The 26,847-nt window shown below is 46.6% G+C and overlaps 1 protein-coding gene across 2 annotated transcripts; it reads left to right on the forward strand.

Moving 5' to 3' along the window:
- Positions 1–231: 231 nt before the first annotated feature.
- LOC123997595 (TM2 domain-containing protein 1-like) lies at positions 232–20,806 on the forward strand. Of its 2 annotated transcripts, XR_006832135.1 has the most exons (8): positions 232–370; positions 2,492–2,565; positions 5,895–6,003; positions 6,871–6,962; positions 12,802–12,875; positions 18,122–18,234; positions 18,755–18,889; positions 20,144–20,806. XR_006832135.1 is itself a non-coding variant. In XM_046301996.1 (7 exons), the coding sequence occupies exons 1-6, from the start codon at positions 237–239 to the stop codon at positions 18,230–18,232; spliced, it is 594 nt and encodes a 197-aa protein (XP_046157952.1). In that variant the 5' UTR covers positions 232–236; the 3' UTR covers positions 18,233–18,234; positions 20,144–20,806. The 2 variants fall into 2 exon arrangements, 1 of the variants encoding a protein (XP_046157952.1); XM_046301996.1 differs by lacking the exon at positions 18,755–18,889.
- Positions 20,807–26,847: the final 6,041 nt, after the last annotated feature.

The raw sequence follows: 26,847 nt of genomic DNA on the forward strand, positions 1-26,847 counted from the left end.
ATATATATATACAGTGTGTGCAAATGGGGTAAGATTATCCTACTACAATGATACATTAATTACATTTCTATTGAGCACTTGCATTGTAACAATCTCATAGCTTAACCTGTTCAGATGTTTCAGTTAAACTACTTTTAACGTTGAAAACAAGTCTTACTGGTACGAATTCACAGGGTTTTGGACTCAGACAGAGATTTAAAAACGATGTCACGTGACCGAGTGGGCGCGTCGTCAACATGGCGTTTCCCGGAAGTCGGCTGTTCTCTTTACGGACCATGTCGTTGGGCATTTTCTTTTACTGTACGTATTGCCATTTCCAATTTGTTCTCGCAAATGAGGTCGATAGTTGTGAAAGTCTACGCCTGGGACAATATCCTTTTATACGTGATTACTTGCAAATCACGAAAATATGACAGGGTTTTCATGCACGCTAGCTAGCTAATGTTACCTGGCTAACTGACGTTAGCATGCATTTATTTAGCTAGCTAGCTAGCAAACATAAGCCTGCATGTTGTGTACTTTTGGAAAATATAACTAATCCGATTTTGAAACAGATGAATAGTATAGCTATGTTTTCTCGTTTGTATTCATCAGTCATCTTCCATGTAACGTTAACTCTTGGCAAGAGTCTTGTTTTTTCATCAAGATATGTTCTCGGGTCTTTATTGACCGCATGTTTCATTATGTGTAAGATGGATAACTAACGCACTCTTCTGTCAACCATTATTCATTGGTCAACCATTATTCATTCATTTTTGTAATGTCATGTGGATATGTTCCCTTGAACGATGCTGATGACTGAATGGATGAATATACAGTACCAATCAAAAGTTTGGACATGCCTACCTATTCCATTTTGTTAGTTTTACTATTTGTTTTACATTGTAGAATAATAGTGAAGACAACTGTGAAATAACACATTTTAGATTCTTCAAAGTAGCCACACTTTGCCTTGATGACAGCTTTGCACACTCTTGGCATTCTCTCAACCAGCTTCTTGAGGTAGTCAACTGGAATGCATTTCAATTAACATGTGTGCCTTGTTAAAAGTTCATTTCCTTAATGTGTTTGAGCCAATCAGTTGTGTTGTGACAAGGTAGGGGTGGTTTACAAAAGATAGCCCTATTTGGTAGAAAATAAAGTCCATATTATGGCAAGAACAGCTCAAATAAGCAGAGAAACAACAGTCCATTGTTACTTGATGAAATGAAGGTCAGTCATTTTGGAAAATTTCAGGAACTTTGAAAGTTTCATCAAGTGCAGTCGCAAAAACCGTCAAGCGCTATGATGAAACTGTCTCATGAGGACCTCCACAGGAAAGGAAGAGGATCAGTTCATTAGAGTAACAGCCTCAGAAATTGCATCCCAAATAAATACTTAAGAGTTCAACTAACAGACAAATCTCAACATCAACTTTTCAGAGGAGACTGTGTGAATCAGGCCTTCATGGTCGAATTGCTGCAAAGAAACCCCTACTAAAGGACACTCATAAGAAGAGGAGACTTGCTTGGGCCAAGAAACACGAGCAATGGACATTAGACCAGTGGAAATATGTCTTCTGGTCTGATTATTTTTTTGGTTGCAACCGCCATGTATTTGTGAGACGCAGAGCAGGTGAACGGATGATCTCCATGTGTGGTTCCCACGTGAATAATGGAGGAGGAGGGTTGGGGGTGCGTTGCTGGTGAGACTGTCAGTGATTTATTTAGAATTCAAGGCACACTTAACCAGCATGGCTACCACAGCATACTGCAGCGATACGCCATCCCATCTGTTTTGCCCTTAGTGGGACTATCATTATTTTTTCAACAGGACAATGACCCAACACACTTCCAGGCTGTGCAAGGATCATTTTTCCAAGAAGGCGAGTGATGGAGGGCTCCCGAGTGGCACAGCGGTCTAAGGCACTGCATCCCAGTGCTAAAGGCGCTACTACAGACCCTGGTTCGATTCACAACAAGCTGTGATTGGGAGTCCAATAGGGCGGCGCATAATTGGCCCAGTGTCGTCCGGGGTAGGCCGTCATTGTAAATAAGAATTTGTTCTTAACTGACTTGCATAGTGAAATAAAGGTTAAATAAGGGCTATTTGACCAAGAAGGAGAGTGATGGTGCTGCATCAGATGACCTGGCCTCCACAATCCCCTGACCTCAACCCAATTGAGATGGTTGAGGATGAGTTGGACCACAGAGTGAAGGAAAAGCAGCCAACAAGTGCTCAGCATATGTGGGAACTCCTTCAAGACTGTTGGAAAAGCATTCCAGATGAAGCTGGTTGAGAGAATGCAAAGCTGTCAAGACAAATGGTGGCTACTTTGAAGAATCTAAAATATATTTTGATTTGTTTAACACTAAGTAGGTGTGTCCAAACTTTTGACTGTTACTGTATAACCTGACAACCTGACAAGCACAATTTGTTAGATATCATGTTACATTATCTACTATGCTGTGGATGACAGTTGATACTTTGTTGTTGCCTTAATACTGTTCAAGTATATTTGTAAAGAACCAAGGATAGATGATGCCACTCAAGAACCTGAGAATTGCAAGGACATGATTGCTTGGGGTAAGTGGTTCTGGTTGTGTGATGTATAATATACTTTAGAAACATTTTAACGCAATATGTAATGTGTTGGGTTCATGAGCTTAAATAAAATATCCCAGAAATGTTCCAAATGCACAAAAAAACGTATTTCTCTCAAATGTTGGCAACAAATTTGTTTACATCCCTATTAGTGAGCATTTCTCCTTTGTCAAGGTAATCCATCCAACTGACAGGTGTGGCATATCAAGAAACTGATTAAACAGCATGATCATTACACAGATGCACCTTGTGCTGGGAACAATAAAAGACCATTCTAAAATGTGCAGTTTTGGAACACAATACAATGCCACAGATGTATCAAGTTTTGAGGGAGCGTCCAATTGGCATGCTGACTGTAGGAATGTCCACCAGAGCTCTTGCCAGAGAATGTAATGTTACTTTCTCGACCATAAGTAGTGTTTTAGAGAATTTGGCAGTACGTCCAATTGGCCTGACAACTGTAGAACACATGTAACCAAGCCAGCCCAGGACCCTCACATCCACTTTCTTCACCTGTGGGATGAGACCAACCACCTGGACAGGTGATGAAACTGTGGGTTTGCACAACTGAAGAATTTCTCCGCAAACTGTCAGAAACCGTCTCTGGGAAGCTAATCTTCGTGCTCGTTGTCCTCACCAGTGTCTTGACCTGACTGCAGTTTGGCATCATAACAGACTGCTCACCTTCAATGGTCACTGGCACACTGGAGAAGTGTGCTCTTCATGGATAAATCCCGGTTTCGACTGTCCCGGGCAGGTGACAGACAGCATCGTGTGGTCGAGCGGTTTGCTGATGTCAACTTTGTGACCATGGTGGTCAGATAAAGGTATGGACAGGCATAAGCTACAGACAACAAACACAATTGCATTTTATCAATGACAATTTGAATGCACAGAGATACTGTGAAGAGATCCTGAGGCCCATTGTCGTGCCATTCATCGACCACCATCACCTCATGTTGCAGCATGATAATGCACAGCCTCATGTCATAAGGATCTGTACACAATTCCTGGAAGCTGAAAATGTCCCAGTTCTTCCATTGCCTGCATATTTTTATTTTATATATTTAACCTTTATTTAACTAGGCAAGTCAGTTAAAGAACAAATTCTTATTTACAATGACAGCGGAACAGTTGGTTAACTGCCTTGTTCAAGGGGAGAATGACAGATTTTTACCTTGTCAGCTTGGGGATTCAATCCAGCAACCTTTGTTATTGGCCCAACACACTAACCACTAGGCTACCTGTCGCCAGACATGTCACCCATTGAGCATTTTTGGGATGCTCTGGATCGACGTATACGACAGCGTGTTCCAGTTCCCGTCAATATTCAGCAACTTCACACAGCCATTGAAGAGGAGTGGGACAAAATTCCACTGGCCACAATCAACAGCCTGATCAACTCTATGTGATGGAGATGTGTGCATGACCACATGGGGTCTCATCAGATACTGACTGTTTTTCTGATCCACGCCCCTACTCTTTTTTTTTTTTGGTATCTGTGACCAACAGATGCATATCTGTATTCCCAGTCATGTGAAATCCATAGATTAGGGCCTAGTTAATGGATTTAAGTTGACTGGTTTCCTTATATGAACGGTAACTCAGTAAAATAAACAACATGCAACAAATTCAAAGATTTTTGTTCATTGTAATAATAATATGCCGTTTAGCACCCACCATCTCAGATTGTTCTGAAATCGTTTCTGTAGTTAGATAAGCATTCCTGAAACATCTTCTTTTTTAAAAGATTTGTATGATTCATTTAGTATTCAATAAATATAGTATCTTATGTTTTTCTAAGAATTAGTAAAACATGAGGATTCCAAAGACATTTTAGAAGCAACCCACGGACCCCCCTCCCACGCCAATCCCACCCCAAGAACGAGTATATAGCATCAGTTCCAATTCCCCCACCCCAATGTTAAAAGGGATAGTTAACCCAAATGACAAAGTTATACTGGTTTCCTAACCTTGTCCATAGACTGCGTACAGGGTATGGCAGCAACCTATGCTTTGGTTTTGTTTACTTGGCCACTGTTTCAAATGGTAACCTTTTAGCATTTTGTGGCACCAATCTAATGCAAGTCAATGTTATCTATATTAGCATTTTCTCGCTTCCTATCCATCTATAAGTAACATCCATTGAGTTACGCAATACATTTCTAGATACTTTAGGATGATTTGAACATGACATGTGACAATGCTAATGGAGGTACCATTGACTTGCATTGGGTTTGTGCCACAAATTCGAAAAAGTTAGCATTTCAAACAGTGGCCAACAAAACCAAAGCATATGTTTCTGCCATGCCTTGTCAACAGACTGTTTCTTACCCTGTAAGCAATGTAATTTAGTCATTTGGGTGAACTATCCATTTAACATTGAGGGTGGGGGTTCGGGGTCTTGAAACTTTAACTTAATAGTCGGAACAGCACAGTCTAGTGGTCAGAATCCGGTAATATACGGATGTAAGATGGGACATTAACCTAACAACTTAAATGACATTTCTCAGAACAGGGGTAAAACAAACATCACCAAATTCCCTGGTAATACATTGAATAGTATGAAGAAACATCACTTCGAGCCGCAGCTCCATACTACTGGTCAGACACAGAACTGATACTATGTACCAATTGTTGGGGTGGGATTGGCGTGGGGAGTCCGTGGGTGGCTGTTGACCAATGTCTAACTCATTGTCAGAACAAAGTTAGGTTCAAAATTGGATGTTAGGTACTATATTTATTGAGTATTATATGAATCCTAAAAAGAGAAATGGCCAATTTGGATGCAATCAATGAGCTTAATGATTGCTAATCATATCTGTTTCTAACATCAATTATTTTAGAACCATCTTAGATGATGGGTGGTGAAATCCTCTTTTGTGCTTTTTGAGTTTGTACGACCATTAGTCTTTCATGCACACATTTTACGTACGGAAGGTCCCAGGAATAGAACCCACTATCCTGGTGTGGCAAGCGTCATGGTCTACCAACTGAGCTACAGAGGACCACCATAATGATTGGTTCTAATAGTTTCTCCATCTATAAGGACTTTGGAAATTAGAATGTATTTGACACAGTATATGCATGGAGGTACCACGTAGCTTAACTCAAATTGAAAGACTAATTTGCAGGGACAATAAATTATAATAGGTAGCCCTGATAGGTCATTTAGGTCCTGGTTCTTAACTGTCATAATATTTTGTAATACTTTTATCAATGTGTATTTCCATTAAAATCTACACAAATTGAAACCCACATAACTGCTGTTCTGTGTTGCTTTGTCCTAAACCATCTGTTGTGGTTTTCAGTGGAATGCCTACCTTCTCCAAACGTCAGCTGCCGCTTGTCCAATGGGACGGAGTTTCGATTCAGTGGAGAGGAAGTGGGCTTTAACAAAAGCCTCCCTTGCAGGAATGTGTATGTACAGTACCAGACACTGTGGAAGTGTTGCACATGTACACCCAGTATGCCAAACATTAGGAACAATTTCCTAATATTGACTTCCACCCCCTTTGCCCTTAGAACAGCCTTAATTTGTTGGGGAATGGACTCTACAAGGTGTCGAAAGCGTTCCACAGGGATGCTGGCCCATGTTGACTCCAATGCTTCCCACAGTTGTCTAGTTGGCTGGATGTCCTTTGGGTGGCGAACCATTCTTGATACACACAGGAAACTGTTGAGCGTGAAAAACCACAAACCAGTACGCCTTGCACCTACTACCACACCCCGTTCAAAGGCCCCTACTACCACACCCCGTTCAAAGGCCCCTACTACCACACCCCGTTCAAAGGCCCCTACTACCACACCCCATTCAAAGGCCCCTACTACCACACCCCGTTCAAAGGCCCCTACTACCACACCCCGTTCAAAGGCCCCTACTACCACACCCCGTTCAAAGGAACTTACATCTTTTGTCTTGACCTTTCACCCTCTGACTGCCTCACACACAATCCATGTCTCAATTGTTTAAATGCTTAAAAATCCGTCTTTAAGCCGTCTCCTCCCCTTCATCTACACTGATTTGAAGTGAATTTAACACGCAACATCAAAAAGGGATCATAGCTTTCACCTGGTCAGGTGTTCTTAATGTTTTGTATAGGCTGTATCAGGGCTGTATTCATTAGGGCAGACCATAGCAAAAAGTTTTAGCTATGATGACCCTGAACATGTTTTATTTTCAATTGATATTGATTAGACTAAATCATATACCATCATATGTGATGTTTTTGTACAAATGTGAACTATTATTGAACTGTTTTGAGCTAACATGTTGTTTCCTTACAGGAGCGGTTACTCCTACAAAGTAGCGGTGGCCCTGTCGCTCTTCCTGGGATGGTTAGGAGCAGATCGCTTCTACTTGGGATACCCAGCTTTAGGTACAGTCTGACTGTTGTTATTGTTCACTCTCAATAACTGACATGGGGGTGCAATGGATGAATTTATATTATATTTATATGTAGATTCATTTTCAAATCCTATCTGCTGCTAACAAACCGGTATAAATACAATGAAAGATTTTCTTTGTAATTGTTTTTGTAAAAAAACAGGAAGAACACATGTTGAAATGCATGACTAGCTACCCATTCATTTATTGGATTTATTGATATTAGAGAGTTTGAAAAGATCTGCTGGTTTTGGACAGAAACGCAACTTGCATGTTTGTGGATTAGTATAAAGTAGACCATTTATCAAAGTTGAGCATTAATCAATGAAGCAGGTTTATAAGAAACAGAGGATCACTACTTCCTGTGAGGACCTGAAAGAAACCACTATTACATGACATTATAAAACAGTGGTAAACCCAAACACTGCTGTTTCTTCCCTTTCTTTTATTCTTGTTCTTAATTAGGCACCTGCAAGATTAGTGGCTGGTGGCTGAAAGTCCTGCCTTGTTTTCTTTTGGGGGGGGGGGGGGGTAGTTTTTCCAACTAGCATGGAGTACTTGGGCATCGCAGAGCCACACTGAGGACGGGCATGAGCCGGCTTTAGAGGCTGCACTGAGCAACACCTGGCCTGGTTTGGCACGGTTGGCTTGGGCATCACCATGGAACGGTGGGTTATTAAGTGGGCTTCTGCTTTGTAGAGTAGCCACCCGACTGGCATTGTTTTTAAAAACGTCCACCCTGGAATCAACAAATCTACCCCTGTTACCTCCCAATGGAGCAATTTACAATAGTCTGAACAATTATTTGGAGTTGGTGTTTCCATAATTTGCCTGCAATTCAGATTCTCTGTGGTTTTTAGCTGTGTGTGTGTCAGTGAGCTAGTGAGTGCCAGTAGTCATTGCCCAGTGATGCAGTGAGTACTCCCCGACATGCAGTAGTGTCATCTCCGGGTCTACCTTACAGTTATGTTACATAGTTGTGTCAGTGAGCTAGTGAGTGCCAGTAGTCATTGCCCAGTGATGCAGTGAGTACTCTACCTTACAGTTATGTTACATAGTTGTGACAGTGTGAATGTTAACAGGATGATGTGTTTAGTTGAATGACCTGCTCTGTGTTTTCATACATCCAATTCACACCCTCAGCTGCTCACAGCGGCTCAGTTGCACACATTCATGTTTACTCTTCTCTGCTCCTCTCAACGATAAAGACCTGTTATTCCCAATCGTCAAAATTGTTTTGGACACAAAGTTGACTTGGCACGATTTCCCTCTGAAAGCAAATCAGGCAGCAAACAACTAAACACCCAATACCCAGACACCCAATACCCAGACACCCAACACCCACACACCCACATAGCCTCTCCACTCCGCCGCTCAGCAGTCAAAGAGTTCAATATCGTTCACCTTTGCCTCGCAAGTTAATTTCCCATTCAGCCACACATTGGCAAAGTTGGAACCGAACATGGGGAATAAACTGAAACATTGCCCAGTCGCCTCACACAATAGCTAGCAAATTATGATTAATTTATGCCAACTTTAAAGAGGCATGGAGTACCCCATAAAGCTTTATACCAGGGCTCTCCAACCCTGACCCTGGAGAGCTATGGTCCTATAGGTTTACACCAGGGCTCTCCAACCCTGATCCTGGAGAGCTACGGTCCTATAGGTTTACACCAGGGCTCTCCAACCCTGTTCCTGGAGAGCTACGGTCCTATAGGTTTACACCAGGGCTCTCCAACCCTGATCCTGGAGAGCTACGGTCCTGGTTTACACCAGGGCTCTCCAACCCTGATCCTGGAGAGCTACGGTCCTATAGGTTTACACCAGGGCTCTCCAACCCTGATCCTGGAGAGCTACGGTCCTATAGGTTTACACCAGGGCTCTCCAACCCTGATCCTGGAGAGCTACGGTCCTATAGGTTTACACCAGGGCTCTCCAACCCTGATCCTGGAGAGCTACGGTCCTATAGGTTTACACCAGGGCTCTCCAACCCTGATCCTGGAGAGCTACGGTCCTATAGGTTTACACCAGGGCTCTCCAACCCTGATCCTGGAGAGCTACGGTCCTATAGGTTTACACCAGGGCTCTCCAACCCTGTTCCTGGAGAGCTACGGTCCTATAGGTTTACACCAGGGCTCTCCAACCCTGTTCCTGGAGACGGTTCTATAGGTTTACGGGCTCTCCAACCCTGATCCTGGAGAGCTACGGTCCTATAGGTTTACACCAGGGCTCTCCAACCCTGTTCCTGGAGAGCTACGGTCCTATAGGTTTACACCAGGGCTCTCCAACCTTGTTCCTGGAGAGCTACGGTCCTATAGGTTTACACCAGGGCTCTCCAACCCTGTTCCTGGAGAGCTACGGTCCTATAGGTGTACACTCAACCAGTCTAGTGCACCGGATTCTAATAATTAGAGGATTCAGAAGGTGAATCGGGTTAGTTACAACTGCGGTTGGAGCGAAAACCTGCGGGAGGGTAGCTCTACAGTAACACGGTTGGAGAGCCCTGGTGTAAACCTACAGGAGGGTAGCTCTCCAGTAACACGGTTGGAGAGCCCTGGTGTAAACCTACAGGAGGGTAGCTCTCCAGTAACACGGTTGGAGAGCCCTGGTGTAAACCTACGGAAGGGTAGCTCTCCAGTAACACGGTTGGAGAGCCCTGGTGTAAACCTACGGGAGGGTAGCTCTCCAGTAACACGGTTGGAGAGCCCTGGTGTAAACCTACGGGAGGGTAGCTCTCCAGTAACACGGTTGGAGAGCCCTGGTGTAAACCTACGGGAGGGTAGCTCTCCAGTAACACGGTTGGAGAGCCCTGGTGTAAACCTACGGGAGGGTAACTCTACGGGAGGGTAGCTCTCCAGTAACACGGTTGGAGAGCCCTGGTGTAAACCTACGGGAGGGTAACTCTCCAGTAACACGGTTGGAGAGCCCTGGTGTAAACCTACGGGAGGGTAGCTCTCCAGTAACACGGTTGGAGAGCCCTACGGGAGGGTAGCTCTCAAGTAACACGGTTGGAGAGCCCTACAGGAGGGTAGCTCTCCAGTAACACGGCTGGAGAGCCCTGGTGTAAACCTACAGGAGGGTAGCCCTCCAGTAACACGGTTGGAGAGCCCTGGTGTAAACCTACAGGAGGGTAGCTCTCCAGTAACACGGTTGGAGAGCCCTGGTGTAAACCTACAGGAGGGTAGCTCTCCAGTAACACGGTTGGAAAATCAAATCAAATCAAATGTTATTTGTCACATACACATGGTTAGCAGATGTTAATGCGAGTGTAGCGAAATGCTTGTGCTTCTAGTTCCGACAATGCAGTGATAACCAACAAGTAATCTAACTAACAATTCCAAAACTACTGTCTTATACACAGTGTAAGGGGATAAAGAATATGTACATAAGGATATATGAATGAGTGATGGTACAGAGCAGCATACAGTAGATGGTATCGAGTACAGTATATACATATGAGATGAGTATGTAGACAAAGTAAACAAAGTGGCATAGTTAAAGTGGCTAGTGATACATGTATTACATAAGGATGCAGTCGATGGTGTAGAGTACAGTATATACATATGCATATGAGATGAATAATGTAGGGTAAGTAACATTATATAAAGTAGCATTGTTTAAAGTGGCTAGTGATATATTTACATCATATCCCATCAATTCCCATTATTAAAGTGGCTGGAGTTGGGTCAGTGTCAATGACAGTGTGTTGGCAGCAGCCACTCAATGTTAGTGGTGGCTGTTTAACAGTCTGATGGCCTTGAGATAGAAGCTGTTTTTCAGTCTCTCGGTCCCAGCTTTGATGCACCTGTACTGACCTCGCCTTCTGGATGATAGCGGGGTGAACAGGCAGTGGCTCGGGTGGTTGATGTCCTTGATGATCTTTATGGCCTTCCTGTAACATCGGGTGGTGTAGGTGTCCTGGAGGGCAGGTAGTTTGCCCCCGGTGATGCGTTGTGCAGACCTCACTACCCTCTGGAGAGCCTTACGGTTGAGGGCGGAGCAGTTGCCGTACCAGGCGGTGATACAGCCCGCCAGGATGCTCACAATTGCATCTGTAAAAGTTTGTGAGGGCTTTTGGTGACAAGCCGAATTTCTTCAGCCTCCTGAGGCTGAATAGGCGCTGCTGCGCCTTCTTCACGACGCTGTCAGTGTGAGTGGACCAATTCAGTTTGTCTGTGATGTGTATGCCGAGGAACTTAAAACTTGCTACCCTCTCCACTACTGTTCCATCGATGTGGATAGGGGGGTGTTCCCTCTGCTGTTTCCTGAAGTCCACAATCATCTCCTTAGTTTTGTTGACGTTGAGTGTGAGGTTATTTTCCTGACACCACACTCCGAGGGCCCTCACCTCCTCCCTGTAGGCCGTCTCGTCGTTGTTGGTAATCAAGCCTACCACTGTTGTGTCGTCCGCAAACTTGATGATTGAGTTGGAGGCGTGCGTGGCCACGCAGTCGTGGGTGAACAGGGAGTACAGGAGAGGGCTCAGAACGCACCCTTGTGGGGCCCCGTGTTGAGGATCAGCAGGGAGGAGATGTTGTTGCCTACCCTCACCACCTGGGGCGGCCCGTCAGGAAGTCCAGTACCCAGTTGCACAGGGCGGGTCGAGACCCAGGGTCTCGAGCTTGATGACGAGCTTGGAGGGTACTATGGTGTTGAATGCCGAGCTGTAGTCGATGAACAGCATTCTCACATAGGTATTCCTCTTGTCCAGGTGGGTTAGGGCAGTGTGCAGTGTGGTTGAGATTGCATCGTCTGTGGACCTATTTGGGCGGTAAGCAAATTGGAGTGGGTCTAGGGTGTCAGGTAGGGTGGAGGTGATATGGTCCTTGACTAGTCTCTCAAAGCACTTCATGATGACGGAAGTGAGTGCTACGGGGCGGTAGTCGTTTAGCTCCGTTTCCTTAGCTTTCTTGGGAACAGGAACAATGTTGGCCCTCTTGAAGCATGTGGGAACAGCAGACTGGTATAGGGATTGATTGAATATGTCCGTAAACACACCGGCCAGCTGGTCTGCGCATGCTCTGAGGGCGCGGCTAGGTATGCCGTCTGGGCCTGCAGCCTTGCGCGGGTTAACACGTTTAAATGTCTTACTTACTCACCTCGGCTGCAGTGAAGGAGAGACCGCATGTTTTCGTTGCAGGCCGTGTCAGTGGCACTGTATTGTCCTCAAAGCGGGCAAAAAAGTTATTTAGTCTGCCTGGGAGCAAGACATCCTGGAGAGCCCTGGTGTAAACCTACAGGAGGGTAGCTCTCCAGTAACATGGTTGGAGAGCCATGGTGTAAACCTACTGGAGGGTAGCTCTCCAGTAACACGGTTGGAGAGCCCTGGTGTAAACCTACAGGAGGGTAGCTCTCCAGTAACACGGTTGGAGAGCCCTGGTGTAAACCTACAGGAGGGTAGCTCTCCAGTAACACGGTTGGAGAGCCCTGGTGTAAACCTGTGGGAGGGTAGCTCTCCAGTAACATGGTTGGAGAGCCCTGGTGTAAACCTACGGGAGGGTAGCTCCAGTAACACGGTTGGAGAGCCCTGGTGTAAACCTACAGGAGGGTAGCTCTCCAGTAACACGGTTGGAGAGCCCTGGTGTAAACCTACAGGAGGGTAGCTCTCCAGTAACACGGTTGGAGAGCCCTGGTGTAAACCTACAGGAGGGTAGCTCTCCAGTAACACGGTTGGAGAGCCCTGGTGTAAACCTACAGGAGGGTAGCTCTCCAGTAACACGGTTGGAGAGCCCTGGTGTAAACCTACTGGAGGGTAGCTCTCCAGTAACACGGTTGGAGAGGCCTCCCTGTTTTATCCCCTGTTTAACTCCAACATGTCTCTCTCTCTCTAGGGCTGCTCAAATTCTGCACAGTTGGCTTCTGTGGGATTGGGAGCTTGGTGGATTTCATGTTGATCTCAATGCAGGTGAGTGGCGTTCAGGGGACCGCTTTGGAACACAGAGCTGTTAAGTAATCCCTCTTATCTGTTGGTTATGTCTGGGAAGATGCTCTTTTCACAGTAACCATGAAAGGAATGGTTTATGTGGTGTGTTGATGACAAGGGTGGGTTACAAGGGTGTTTCCCTAATGTTGGGTAGAAGCTGACTCCTATTGGGTCACAGCTGATGATTACATTGGTTGGTCACAAGACACAAAAGTTGAGTTGGGTTACACTGCGAAGTGAGTTAGGGAACAACTGTGATATCAGAATCGGATGGATTTCATGCAAGTTTGATAATTGTATGATTTCAAAACAACTTCTAAGATTTCAAAAACAAGTTGCTCAATTTGGGCACAGTCTCATGTATAAACCATAGCTCTTTCTCCCACTAACAGTGGTGGTAATCAATGAAGTGGAGCACATTTTGTTCATCACAGAGCAGCCTGGGCTTTGCTACGATGGTCATGCTTCACACACTCCAATCAGAGTAAACCATGGAACATTGCGCAGAAGCATAGCCAAGCCAGGAGTGTGTGTGTGCGTGAATGTCTGTTTGTATTCAGAGGGAACCTGTATCTCAATCAGTGCAGCCGCAGCTCTCTGCTCTTCTCAGCACTAAGCTCTATAAATGGGGGTTAATGAGACTGGTTTGTTTTCGCAGAAGGGCTTCTCTCCCCCCCCCGTCCCTCGTTCCCCCAGGACCCCCCTAACCTGTTTAGTCCACAGAGCCTGACCGGGAGAGAAGCCAATCCATTTTTCACCCTGTTAGGGCCTCACCCCTCTTACTCCTCTCCATCCTCATTGGCGAACCAGTGTGGGAGCAGGAAGCAAACAAGAAAACACTCACCCAGGGGCGGTGCTCCTAGTAGCCGGGGACTTTAATGCAGGGAAACTTAAATCCGTTTAACCAAATTTCTATCAGCATGTTAAATGTGCAACCAGAAGGGGGAAAAATGGACCCCCTCTACTCCACACACAGAGACGCATACAACGCTCTCCCTCGCCATCCATTTGGTACATCTAACCATAATTATATCCTCCTGATTCCTGCTTACAAGCAAAAAATTAAAGCAGGAACCACCAGTGACTCGACAAGTAAAGAAGTGGTCAGATGATGCAGATGCTAAGCTTCAGGAGTGTTTTGCTAGCACAGACTGGAATATGTTAAGGGATTCTTCCGATGGCATTGAGAAGTGAGGAGTACACCACATCAGTCACTGGCTTCATCAATAACTGCATCGATGATGTCGTCCCCACAGTGACCGTACGTACATACCCCAAACAGAAGCCATGCATTACAGGCAACAGCCGCACCGAGCTAAAGGTTAGAGCTGCCGCTTTCAAGGAGCAGGTCTCTAACCCGGACCCGCTATGCCCTCCAAAGAACCATCAAACAGGCAAAGCGTCAATACAGGACTAAGATTGAATCGTACTACATCGGCCCTGATGTTCGTTGGATGTGGCAGGACTTGCAAACCATTACAGCCTACAAAGGGAAGCACAGCCGAGAGCTGCCCAGTGACACAAGCCTACCAGACGAGCTAAACTACTTATATGCTCGCTTCAAGGCAAATAACACAAACATGCATGGGAGCACCTGCTGTTCTGGAAAACTGTGTGATCACCCTCTCCACAGCCAATGTGAGTAAGACCTTTAAACAGGTCAACATTCACAAGTCCGCAGGACCAGATGGATTACCAGGACGTGTACTGCGAGCATGCGCTGACCAACTAGCAAGTGTCTTCACTGACATTTTCAACCTCTCCCTGTCCAAGTATGTAATGCCAACATGTTTTAAGCAGACCACCATAGTGCCTGTGTCCAAGAACACTAAGGTAACCTGCCTAAATGACTACCGACCTGGAGCACTCATGTCTGTAGCCATGAAGTGCTTTGAAAGGCTGGTCATGGCTCACATCAACACCATTATCCCAGAAACCCTAGACCCACTCCAATTTGCATACCGCCCCAACAGATTCACAGATGATGCAATCTCTATTGCACTCCACACTGCCCTTTCCCACCTGGACAAAAGGAACACCTATGTGAGAATGCTATTCATTGACTACAGCTCAGCATTTACCACCATATTGTCCTCAAAGCTCATCACTAAGCTAAGGACACCTCCCTCTGCAACTGGATCCTGGACTTCCTGATGGGCCACCCCCAGGTGGTAAGGGTAGGTAACAACACATCCTCCACGCTGATCCTCAACACAAGAGCCCCTCAGGGGTGTGTGCCTAGTCCCCTCCTGTACTCCCTGTTCAGCCACGACTGCATGGCCAGGCACGACTACACCACCATCATTAAATTTGCCAATGACACAACAGTGGTAGGCCTGATCACCGACAACAATGACACAGCCTATAGGGAGGAGGACTTAGAGGTAGGCCGTGTGGTGCCAGGACAACAACCTCTCCGTCAACGTGATCAAGACAAAGTAGATGATTGTAGACTACAGGAAAAAGAGGACCGAGCTCTCCCCCATTCTCATCGATGGGGCTGGAGTGGAGCAGGTTGAGGGCTTCAAGTTCCTTTGTGTCCACATCACCAACAAACTAACATGGTCCAAGCACACCAAGACAGTCGTACCTACCTGGACAAAAGGAATATTTACGTGAGGATGCTATTCATTGACTACAGCTCAGCGTTCAACACCATAGTGTCATCACTATGCTAAGGACCCTGGGACTAAACACCCCCCTCTGCAACTGGATTTGGCATGGGTCCTCAGATCCTCAAAGTTCTTCAGCTCAAACATCGAGAGCATGGTTGCATCACTGCCTTCCTCTGATGCAATTGCTCTGCCTCCACCGCAAGGCACTACAGAGGGTAATGCGTATGGCCTAGTACACCACTTAGGCCACCGCCAGGCGGTGTCAGAGGAAGGCCCTAAAAATTGTCAGAGACTCCAGCCACACTCTGCTACAGCACGTCAAGCAGTTCCGGAGCGCTGAGTCCCGGTCCAATAGGCTTCTAAACAGCTTCTAACCCCAAGCCATAAGATTCCTGAACATCTAATCAAATGGCTACCCAGACTATTTGCATTGCCCCCCCCCCCCTCCCCCTCTTTACACCGCTGCTACTCTCTGTTGTTATCATCTATGCATAATCACTTTAATAACTCTACCTACATGTACATACTTTAAACTAACCGGTGCCCCAGCACATTGACTCTGTACTCGTACCCCACTTTTATTTCTTATTCTTATCTGTATTTTTGTTAACTGCATTGTTGGTTAGGCGCTTGTAAGTAAGCATTTCACTAAGGTCAACACCTGTTGTATTCGGTGCATGTGACTAATGCGATTTGATTTGACTAATGAATACGACAAGCATCGGCACGCATATAGAGCAGACCTTCAGCTTTAACTCAGTCAACATGGTGGGATGTGTTTATAATGAAAAGTAGGCTTATTTGTTTGGGATTCGTTTGACATATAGACTAGTGGTGGTGTGTGTAGTTTTAGGACTGTATGCCTTCATCTTGAATAATATTTCAACAAAGGCCTATGCTGCTGGAGTCACCCTGTATCACATCTGTATCACATCTGAGACCAAAACACACATGATACACCCTTCAAAGAAACAGAATACCCCTCTTCCTCTATTTAACCCCTTCCTCTACAGTTCTACATTACATTACATTTAAGTCATTTAGCAGACGCTCTTATCCAGAGCGACTTACACTACGTCCCACTGTGTAGTAGGCCTGTATAAAGTCGCTATTTCATTTGAAAACGGCAGCAGCGTCCGTTCGTCCACTTTGATTAAACGAGGCGACCGTCACACTGTTTATTGTTCTACTAATGTATTACTGAAGGCCCTGAGAGAGGAATGCTTTTATGCTGCTTTGGCTGGCACGCCCCAGCGCAACACTTACACTGTCAATTAGGTGTATACACTGCCTCTGAGCTCGCTCACCTGTTGTAAAAGTGACACTTTTGGTAAGTAGTTCTGCGTGTCCGGAGAACCTATTTAAACTTCGCGAGGCGTTGCCCTATATTTGAAAGACTAACTAGTCGGAGCGGGCAAATGCATTTTTGAGAAGTTGAACTAATGGGATTATTATTAATAGATTCTGGCTGGACGGGGCTTGAGGAAAGGAGACCGGACAGCGTTTGTTTGAGGCTTCTCTCTCTTTCTCTCTATCGAAAGACCGAGGTCCACACCAGATGAATGATGTTGGGGAATTTTCCAATTTACTCAAACTGGGCAGAGGAGGAGCTAGACAGATGTGATAGATAGATGGAACGTGAACGGAGGGAGCTGTGTGTCAAGCACGGGATTAAATAATACAAGGTAGTGGGTTTCCAGGCCGGCATACGTTGTTGTGAAAATCAAACCCACTTCTGAAAACCCAATCACTAAAGCCACTACCTGCTATGGATTAAATATAGGCTGGAATGCATCATAGTTGAGTGGTAGCCGAGCTGAAGTTGGTCTGGAGTCCAGTAGGTGGAGTGCTGTTGGTCTGGAGTCCAGTAGGTAGAGTGCTGTTGGTCTAGAGTCTAGTAGGTGGAGTGCTGTTGGTCTAGAGTCTAGTAGGTGGAGTGCTGTTGGTCTGGAGTCCAGTAGGTGGAGTGCTGTTGGTCTGGAGTCCAGTAGGTGGAGTGCTGTTGGTCTGGAGTCCAGTAGGTGGAGTGCTGTTGGTCTAGAGTCTAGTAGGTGGAGTGCTGTTGGTCTGGAGTCCAGTAGGTGGAGTGCTGTTGGTCTGGAGTCCAGTAGGTGGAGTGCTGTTGGTCTGGAGTCCAGTAGGTGGAGTGCTGTTGGTCTGGAGTCCAGTAGGTGGAGTGCTGTTGGTCTGGAGTCCAGTAGGTGGAGTGCTGTTGGTCTGGAGTCCAGTAGGTGGAGTGCTGTTGGTCTGGAGTCCAGTAGGTGGAGTGCTGTTGGTCTGGAGTCCAGTAGGTGGAGTGCTGTTGGTCTAGAGTCCAGTAGGTGGAGTGCTGTTGGTCTAGAGTCCAGTAGGTGGAGTGCTGTTGGTCTAGAGTCCAGTAGGTGGAGTGCTGTTGGTCTAGAGTCCAGTAGGTGGAGTGCTGTTGGTCTAGAGTCCAGTAGGTGGAGTGCTGTTGGTCTAGAGTCCAGTAGGTGGAGTGCTGTTGGTCTAGAGTCTAGTAGGTGGAGTGCTGTCACTGCTCCCCCTCAGCTGTGATTGCCAGATATGTGTTACCTGCTGTACCTAGGTTTTCACCGTCTGTACCCTGATGTCTCTTCTCGTTCCTTCCTTTAGATTGTGGGTCCGTCAGATAAGTCTGACTACATAGTGGACTACTACGGTGCCAGACTCACACGCCTCTCCATCACCAATGAGACTTACAGAAGAACCCAGATGTCTCCCTGAAGGTAGCTACACTAGTAACATGTTAGTTAGACAGACATTAGGCTTTGGTGAGTCATTCCCTGTGTAATTGTGGAAACTCAGAACTAAAATTGTATGTAACATCAGCTACCATTTACATGTACTCTGTGTACAACACATTAGGAACACCTTCCTAATATTGAGTTGCACCCCCTTTTGCCGACAGAACAGCCTCAATTGGTCGGGGCATGAACTCTACAAGGTGTCGAAAGCGTTCCACAGGGATGCTGGCCCATGTTGACTCCAATGCTTCCCACTGTTGTCAAGTTGGCTGGATGTTCTTTGGGTGGTGGACCATTCTTGATACACACAGGAAACTGTTGAGCATGAAAAACCCAGTAGTGTTGCAGTTCTTGACACACTCATACCGGTGCACCTACTACCAAACCCCGTTCAAAGGCACTTTTGTCTTGGCCATTCACCCTCTGAATAGCACACACATGTCTAAAGGCTTAAAAATCCTTATTTAACCTGTCTCCTTTCCTTCATCTACACTGATTGAAGTGACCGACCCATGGGCCTCCCGGTCGCGGCCGGCTGCGACAGAGCCTGGGCTCGAACCCATAATTTCTGGTGGCACAGACCACTGCGCCACACGGGAGGCCCTACGGGATCATAGCTTTCACTTGGATTCACCTGGTTAGTCTATTTCATGGAAAGGGAAGATGTTCCTAATGTTTTGTACCTTTCAACGTATATTACGTAGTCTGTCCACATGATTATTCACTGTGTAACCACTTGTCTTTCCACCTGCCCCTGTATTAATGTACTGTTGATTGTCTAATTATTACATCTGTATAGTGTTGCGAAATTCTCTGACTTTCAATAAATGCCCTGGTTTTCCAGAAGTTGTTGCTGGAGGATTCTGGATTTCCTGCTTATTACCTCATAATTCTATGAATCCCTCCAACTGGGATTTCAGGAAAAACAGAGAATCTATTGAGAAGTTCACAACACTCTAGTTTTATTAGACAAGTTTAAAAGATTGATGTTTTGGCCTTCTACATCCTTCCAATCTATTGAACGTTCCCAGAAATTAACAGCCCAATATCTGTCGTTCTGCCCCTGAACAAGGCAGTTAACCCACTGTTCCTAGGACGTCGTTGTAAATTAGAATTTGTTCTTAACTGACTTGCCGAGTTAAATAAAATACAAAATGACATGTACACAGTCAAGTGGAAAGACAAACTCTGAACGGCTCAAACACTAGAAGTGAACCAGATCCCAAGGTTGTGTGGTTTTGCATCACTCTGTAGCTTGTATGACCTATGGCGGGTAAAGGCAAACACCCAGCCAAGGACAACTTGCCCCCCCCCCCCTGGTACTCCGGGACGGACCTTCTACCCTGGGGAGGGAATTTTTAAATGTCAGCCTGCTAAGTAAATGTTTGGGGAGGGTGGCACTTCAGGACTGAGGGGGAAAAGGGTCGTGAGAGTGCAGTTATTATACCTGGCATAGGTGTCAGTCATCGGTTGAGCTCTACCACAGAGCAACGAGAGTCACACACACTTTCACACAGTTTGTCAACAACAACAAAATATCTACATTTTGAAGTCTCCAAGATTTCAGCTCTCCCTTCTCTCTCCCACTCTGTTGTCTGTGGCTCCTTAGTCTCTGGTTAGTATTATAGAAGCTGCAGTGTGCTTGTGGTGACGGGGGTGTTGGGTTCTATTATACACATGTGGAGTCCATTACAAGCCCTTGAGTGTTTACGCTCAGACAAATAGAGAGAGAGCGAGAAAGAGAGATGAAGTCTTCATCCACACCTCTACAGTTCTTCAGTCTCTCAGTCCTTCATTTTACTGCATGTATCTCAGGGCCACATAAAAATGTAACACTGACTGCCTCGAGTATCCAAGTTCAACTGTTTAAACCTGTTTTCTCTCGTTTCAGGACCAAAGTGAAAAACAACTATGGTTACCCTCAACCCTGTCATGACGATTATGCCTCTCTTTTTGGGATCTTTTTCACTTGATCATTCCGATACACGGACACTAAGACCATCCCAGTCAACACACTGATCATTGATCCTGTCTGCATGTACCCCAATGTGGTGAAGCTCGGCGTTTTAAAATGGATACTCTTAAGAGTGAAGGTTCATTTTGGTTTAGACTTTGTTACCCAGCATCTCCTTAGTCTTTCCTTCATTCCTTGCCACCTCCTCAAAACACATTTTAAAAGATCAGAGGAGACGAGGATAGAGGTGGCAAATGAATCAAGCAAAAACGTATATATTTACCCGCGGTCACCAGCTCAGGTCCTAGAGCGTTAGAGGAGTAGAGACCTTTGTTCCAACCCAGCATTATCACACCCTGTAGCTCTCCAGGACCAAAGACTTGGTGACCACTGCCGTAGAGCTTCAAGTCATCATTATACTCCTATAAGAATCTAGAATCTGCACTGAGAACAGTTCTGTAAATATGTCATCTATTGCGTTATTTGAGTATGTCTGGCAGCAAGGGAACTATTTATGTTCTGTGTGACGGTTTTGTTGATTTGTCGTTAGCGATTTATTTTTATTTTTTTGTAATAAAATTGTAATTTTATGAAAATGGACGCTTTTTGTAAATGAAGTTCTGTTCAAACTTGCTGTTTAAGTCCAACACAGAGCAGTAGCAGTTAATTTAGCGAACTCTGAGCTCATTAGAGGAACTGTGGCAGTGACCGATCGTCCTGCAGGGAGTTCAGAGGTCAAAGAAATGACACGCTAGCTCTCGGCATCATCCTGCAGATGAAGACAGATCTTCTCCCGCTCCCTCCAGAACCATCCCTTGTGTTACAAAGGGTCCAAGTGGGGGTTCTTGGGAAGAGTCACAAGGCAGAGCTTTCCTGCTGTGTGTCTGCCTGATCGGGTACCTGATACAGGCTGTGTCCCAAATGGCATCATCATTTCACGGAGCACTACTTTTGACCAAGGCCCATAAGGCTGGTGAAAAGAAGTGCACTAGAGTTAAAATAGGGTGCCATTTGGAACACAACCCATAGTATGAACGGCCTGATACAGGAGATACGTGAGCCTGAAAGCCATCTTTAGATGGATGTGACACTCCTAATCAACACAGTGCAATAGAAGGCAACAGTGTGTACTGTAGGTGTGCAGCTGGAGATTGTAGAAGTGTCAGTATGGATGTGACACTCCTAATCAACACAGTGCAATAGTGTGTACTGTAGAAGGCAACAGTGTGTACTGTAGGTGTGCAGCTGGAGATTGTAGAAGTGTCAGTATGGATGTGACACTCCTAATCAACACAGTGCAATAGAAGGCAACAGTGTGTACTGTAGGTGTGCAGCTGGAGATTGTAGAAGTGTCAGTATGGATGTGACACTCCTAATCAACACAGTGCAATAGAAGGCAACAGTGTGTACTGTAGGTGTGCAGCTGGAGATTGTAGAAGTGTCAGTATGGATGTGACACTCCTAATCAACACAGTGCAATAGAAGGCAACAGTGTGTACTGTAGGTGTGCAGCTGGAGATTGTAGAAGTGTCAGTATGGATGTGACACTCCTAATCAACACAGTGCAATAGAAGGCAACAGTGTGTACTGTAGGTGTGCAGCTGGAGATTGTAGAAGTGTCAGTATGGATGTGACACTCCTAATCAACACAGTGCAATAGAAGGCAACTGTGTACTGTAGGTGTGCAGCTGGAGATTGTAGAAGTGTCAGTATGGATGTGACACTCCTAATCAACACAGTGCAATAGAAGGCAACAGTGTGTACTGTAGGTGTGCAGCTGGAGATTGTAGAAGTATCAGTATGGATGTGACACTCCTAATCAACACAGTGCAATAGAAGGCAACAGTGTGTACTGTAGGTGTGCAGCTGGAGATTGTAGAAGTGTCAGTATGGATGTGACACTCCTAATCAACACAGTGCAATAGAAGGCAACAGTGTGTACTGTAGGTGTGCAGCTGGAGATTGTAGAAGTGTCAGTATGGATGTGACACTCCTAATCAACACAGTGCAATAGAAGGCAACAGTGTGTACTGTAGGTGTGCAGCTGGAGATTGTAGAAGTGTCAGTATGGATGTGACACTCCTAATCAACACAGTGCAATAGAAGGCAACAGTGTGTACTGTAGGTGTGCAGCTGGAGATTGTAGAAGTGTCAGTATGGATGTGACACTCCTAATCAACACAGTGCAATAGAAGGCAACAGTGTGTACTGTAGGTGTGCAGCTGGAGATTGTAGATGTGTCAGTATGGATGTGACACTCCTAATCAACACAGTGCAATAGAAGGCAACAGTGTGCAGCTGGAGATTGTAGATGTGTCAGTATGGATGTGACACTCCTAATCAACACAGTGCAATAGAAGGCAACAGTGTGCAGCTGGAGGTTGTAGATGTGTCAGTATGGATGTCCCACACCACTGTGGTGGATACAGTGGCTCATGCAATTTGTTATAGCAAGAGTTGTGTCACGGTGTTGTTTTGACTGTTTCAGGGTCTAGGAGCTGAGTGTGTGTTTACAGATGCACATGTATAATATTCAAAGACAGTGGGACTTGAAGTCTCTTTTCAAGGTTTCTTTGCTAAATACATTTTTATGAAGGGATAACTTTTTAAAGTTCAATAATGGGTCAATCCTAAGGAAGAAACTTGTTAGAACTGAATAAAGTTTGTTTTAGTATGAAGTGAACCAAGAACCAAGTGGTGGTCTGAAACACAGTGGTTAAGTTCATTTCAAAACTCCCCCAAATCCACTCCCCTGTCTCGCTCTCCACCTCCACTCTCCCTCCACCTCTTCACCCCAACTCTCCCTCTTCCTTCGCCCTAGCCAGAGCTCATCAATACAGTACAGGGATAAGAGTGAGGAGATTTATAGGGCACTTCCCAGAAGAGGAGAGAGCTGCAGAGTAGAGGCTGAGCTGAGCTGGGCCTAACCCTCCCTCACACCACACGCCTGACAAAGAGGAGGCCATTTCTCATATAGCAGAGTGCTTTATAGCCTCACATTCCTCTAGTGTGGAACACTGATATTACAGAGCACACACAGAGTGTAGAGGAGAGGAGAGACAGTCAGACTCCAGCACCCGCTCCAAACCTGCTCCCCTGAAAACAATCTCAACCCCTTTGGAGAAATTCTCCTGCATTGCAACCTCCATCGATTGCACCCACAGCCTGACAGCGGAGACTGGAGAGAGAGAGGGAGCATGGAGAGAGAGAGCGTGACAGGGGCGAGAGAGGGGAGCGAGCATGGAGAGAGAGAGCGTGGGGAGAGATGAGTAGATAATAGTTTGTCTGCAGTGATTTGTGAAGTGCATGCAGGCCTTAGCGTGTGCTAGTTGAATCAGACTGAGGAGGATGTAGCTGCTCTACAGACTCACTGACACCCAAGCAAACCCTGATGTCAAGGAGTTTAAACACAACCCCCCCTTCCCTCCCTCTCTCCCAGGCTCTCTCTCACACACACACACTCCATTCTCAGAATCAGAGAGGCCCTGCAGTAACTTGTCCCCTGTAGGCACCTCTACAGTGGACTGTGAGAAAAGTCTAAGCTGAAATAACAGGAAGGCTGGGATGACGTCGTCACCGGCCCCTCAGTAACGTTTGTTTGTCTTTATAGAAGTCAAGTGAGTGAAATCATAAAGTGGCACAGGGAGAGTCCCAGCTGGTTTGGTTACTCAGAGACAGGGTTGGAAGGCTTGGGCCTACAGCCAGGGGTATGTCCCTATTGGAAGGCCCTACAGCCAGGGGTCTGTCCCTATTGGAAGGGCCAACAGCCAGATGTCTGTCCTTATTGGAAGGGCCTACAGCCAGGGTTCGGTCATTGGAAGAGCCTACAGCCAGGTGTCTGTCATTGGAAGAGCCTACAGCCAGGTGTCTGTCCTTATTGGAAGGGCCAACAGCCAGGGGTCTGTCATTGGAAGAGCCAACAGCCAGGGGTCTGTCATTGGAAGAGCCTACAGCCAGGTGTCTGTCCTTATTGGAAGGGCCAACAGCCAGGGGTCTGTCATTGGAAGAGCCAACAGCCAGGGGTCTGTCATTGGAAGAGCCTACAGCCAGGTGTCTGTCCTTATTGGAAGGGCCAACAGCCAGGGGTCTGTCATTGGAAGAGCCAACAGCCAGGGGTCTGTCATTGGAAGAGCCTACAGCCAGGTGTCTGTCCTTATTGGAAGGGCCAACAGCCAGGGGTCTGTCATTGGAAGAGCCAACAGCCAGGGGTCTGTCATTGGAAGAGCCTACAGCCAGGTGTCTGTCCTTATTGGAAGGGCCCACAGCCAGGGGTCTGTCATTGGAAGAGCCTTCAGCCAGGTGTCTGTCCTTATTGGAAGAGCCAACAGCCAGGTGTCTGTCCTTATTGGAAGGGCCTACAGCCAGGGGTCTGTCATTGGAAGAGCCAACAGCCAGGTGTCTGTCCTTATTGGAAGGGCCTACAGCCAGGGGTCTGTCATTGGAAGAGCCTTCAGCCAGGTGTCTGTCCTTATTGGAAGGGCCTACAGCCAGGTGTCTGTCCTTATTGGAAGAGCCAACAGCCAGGTGTCTGTCCTTATTGGAAGGGCCAACAGCCAGGGGTCTGTCATTGGAAGAGCCAACAGCCAGGGGTCTGTCATTGGAAGAGCCTACAGCCAGGTGTCTGTCCTTATTGGAAGGGCCAACAGCCAGGGGTCTGTCATTGGAAGAGCCAACAGCCAGGGGTCTGTCATTGGAAGAGCCTACAGCCAGGTGTCTGTCCTTATTGGAAGGGCCAACAGCCAGGGGTCTGTCATTGGAAGAGCCAACAGCCAGGGGTCTGTCATTGGAAGAGCCTACAGCCAGGTGTCTGTCCTTATTGGAAGGGCCCACAGCCAGGGGTCTGTCATTGGAAGAGCCAACAGCCAGGGGTCTGTCCTTATTGGAAGGGCCTACAGCCAGGGGTCTGTCATTGGAAGAGCCTTCAGCCAGGTGTCTGTCCTTATTGGAAGAGCCAACAGCCAGGTGTCTGTCCTTATTGGAAGGGCCTACAGCCAGGTGTCTGTCCTTATTGGAAGAGCCAACAGCCAGGTGTCTGTCCTTATTGGAAGGGCCTACAGCCAGGGGTCTGTCATTGGAAGAGCCGACAGCCAGGTGTCTGTCCTTATTGGAAGAGCCAACAGCCAGGTGTCTGTCCTTATTGGAAGGGCCTACAGCCAGGGGTCTGTCATTGGAAGAGCCTTCAGCCAGGTGTCTGTCCTTATTGGAAGGGCCTACAGCCAGGGGTCTGTCATTGGAAGAGCCAACAGCCAGGTGTCTGTCCTTATTGGAAGGGCCTACAGCCAGGGGTCTGTCATTGGAAGAGCCTTCAGCCAGGTGTCTGTCCTTATTGGAAGGGCCTACAGCCAGGTGTCTGTCCTTATTGGAAGAGCCAACAGCCAGGTGTCTGTCCTTATTGGAAGGGCCTACAGCCAGGGGTCTGTCATTGGAAGAGCCTACAGCCAGGTGTCTGTCCTTTTTGGAAGGGCCTACAGCCAGGGGTCTGTCATTGGAAGAGCCTACAGCCAGGTGTCTGTCCTTATTGGAAGAGCCAACAGCCAGGTGTCTGTCCTTATTGGAAGGGCCTACAGCCAGGTGTCTGTCCTTATTGGAAGAGCCAACAGCCAGGTGTCTGTCCTTATTGGAAGGGCCTACAGCCAGGTGTCTGTCCTTATTGGAAGAGCCAACAGCCAGGTGTCTGTCCTTATTGGAAGGGCCTACAGCCAGGGGTCTGTCATTGGAAGAGCCTACAGCCAGGTGTCTGTCCTTATTGGAAGAGCCAACAGCCAGGTGTCTGTCCTTATTGGAAGGGCCTACAGCCAGGGGTCTGTCATTGGAAGAGCCTTCAGCCAGGTGTCTGTCCTTATTGGAAGGGCCTACAGCCAGGGGTCTGTCATTGGAAGAGCCAACAGCCAGGTGTCTGTCCTTATTGGAAGGGCCTACAGCCAGGGGTCTGTCATTGGAAGAGCCTTCAGCCAGGTGTCTGTCCTTATTGGAAGGGCCTACAGCCAGGGATCTGTCATTGGAAGAGCCAACAGCCAGGTGTCTGTCCTTATTGGAGGGGCCTACAGCCAGGGGTCTGTCATTGGAAGAGCCCACAGCCCGGGGTCTGTCCTTATTGGAAGATTAGTAGTTTAACCAGGCTAGTAGTTTAACCAGTCTAGTAGTGCACCACTGTGGTTTTAGTCCAAGCCTTTTAACCAGAGACTTAAGTTCTACCTGAGAAACCAGCTGTGTTTTAAACAGACTTCAATGGGTGAAAAGCTGAGCACTGAATGGGAATAAAACTGTATTCTATGTCTTATGATAGTTGAAAGTCTGACCATGCTGGAGGTGTGTGTGTGTGGGGGGGGGGGGGGGGGTTGCATTGTGAATGTAGGTTGTGAATGTAGGTTACGTCCCAAATGGCACCCTATTCCCTACATAGGGCCCTGGTCTAAAAGTAGTGCACTATGTAGGGAATAGAGTATCATTTGGGATAGAGCCCTAGTCATCAGCTCCAGTAGAACACCAGAGAAGATATCCAGCTTCACATTATGTTCGCTAGCGCAGCAAAACAGCCGCAGCGGCGGTGGCCAGCTGGGACATAAAGCAATCTTTGTTCTCCAGCTGTCCCTGATTTTCATAAAGATCATACATCTTTCCGTCCATCCCTCCTTCCCTCC

Source organism: Oncorhynchus gorbuscha, linkage group LG02 (genome assembly GCF_021184085.1).
Source record: "Oncorhynchus gorbuscha isolate QuinsamMale2020 ecotype Even-year linkage group LG02, OgorEven_v1.0, whole genome shotgun sequence".
NCBI classification, from domain to species: Eukaryota; Metazoa; Chordata; class Actinopteri; order Salmoniformes; family Salmonidae; genus Oncorhynchus; species Oncorhynchus gorbuscha.

What these genes read in the sequence shown, in the direction of transcription:
- LOC123997595 (XM_046301996.1), top strand. Translation starts at nt 237, where the DNA reads ATGGCGTTTCCCGGAAGTCGGCTGTTCTCTTTACGGACCATGTCGTTG. An exon ending in AGCCTCCCTTGCAGGAATGT is followed by an intron (nt 6,004 to 6,870) that starts GTATGTACAGTA and finishes GTTTCCTTACAG; the next exon opens with GAGCGGTTACTCCTACAAAG. An exon ending in TCATGTTGATCTCAATGCAG is followed by an intron (nt 12,876 to 18,121) that starts GTGAGTGGCGTT and finishes TCCTTCCTTTAG; the next exon opens with ATTGTGGGTCCGTCAGATAA.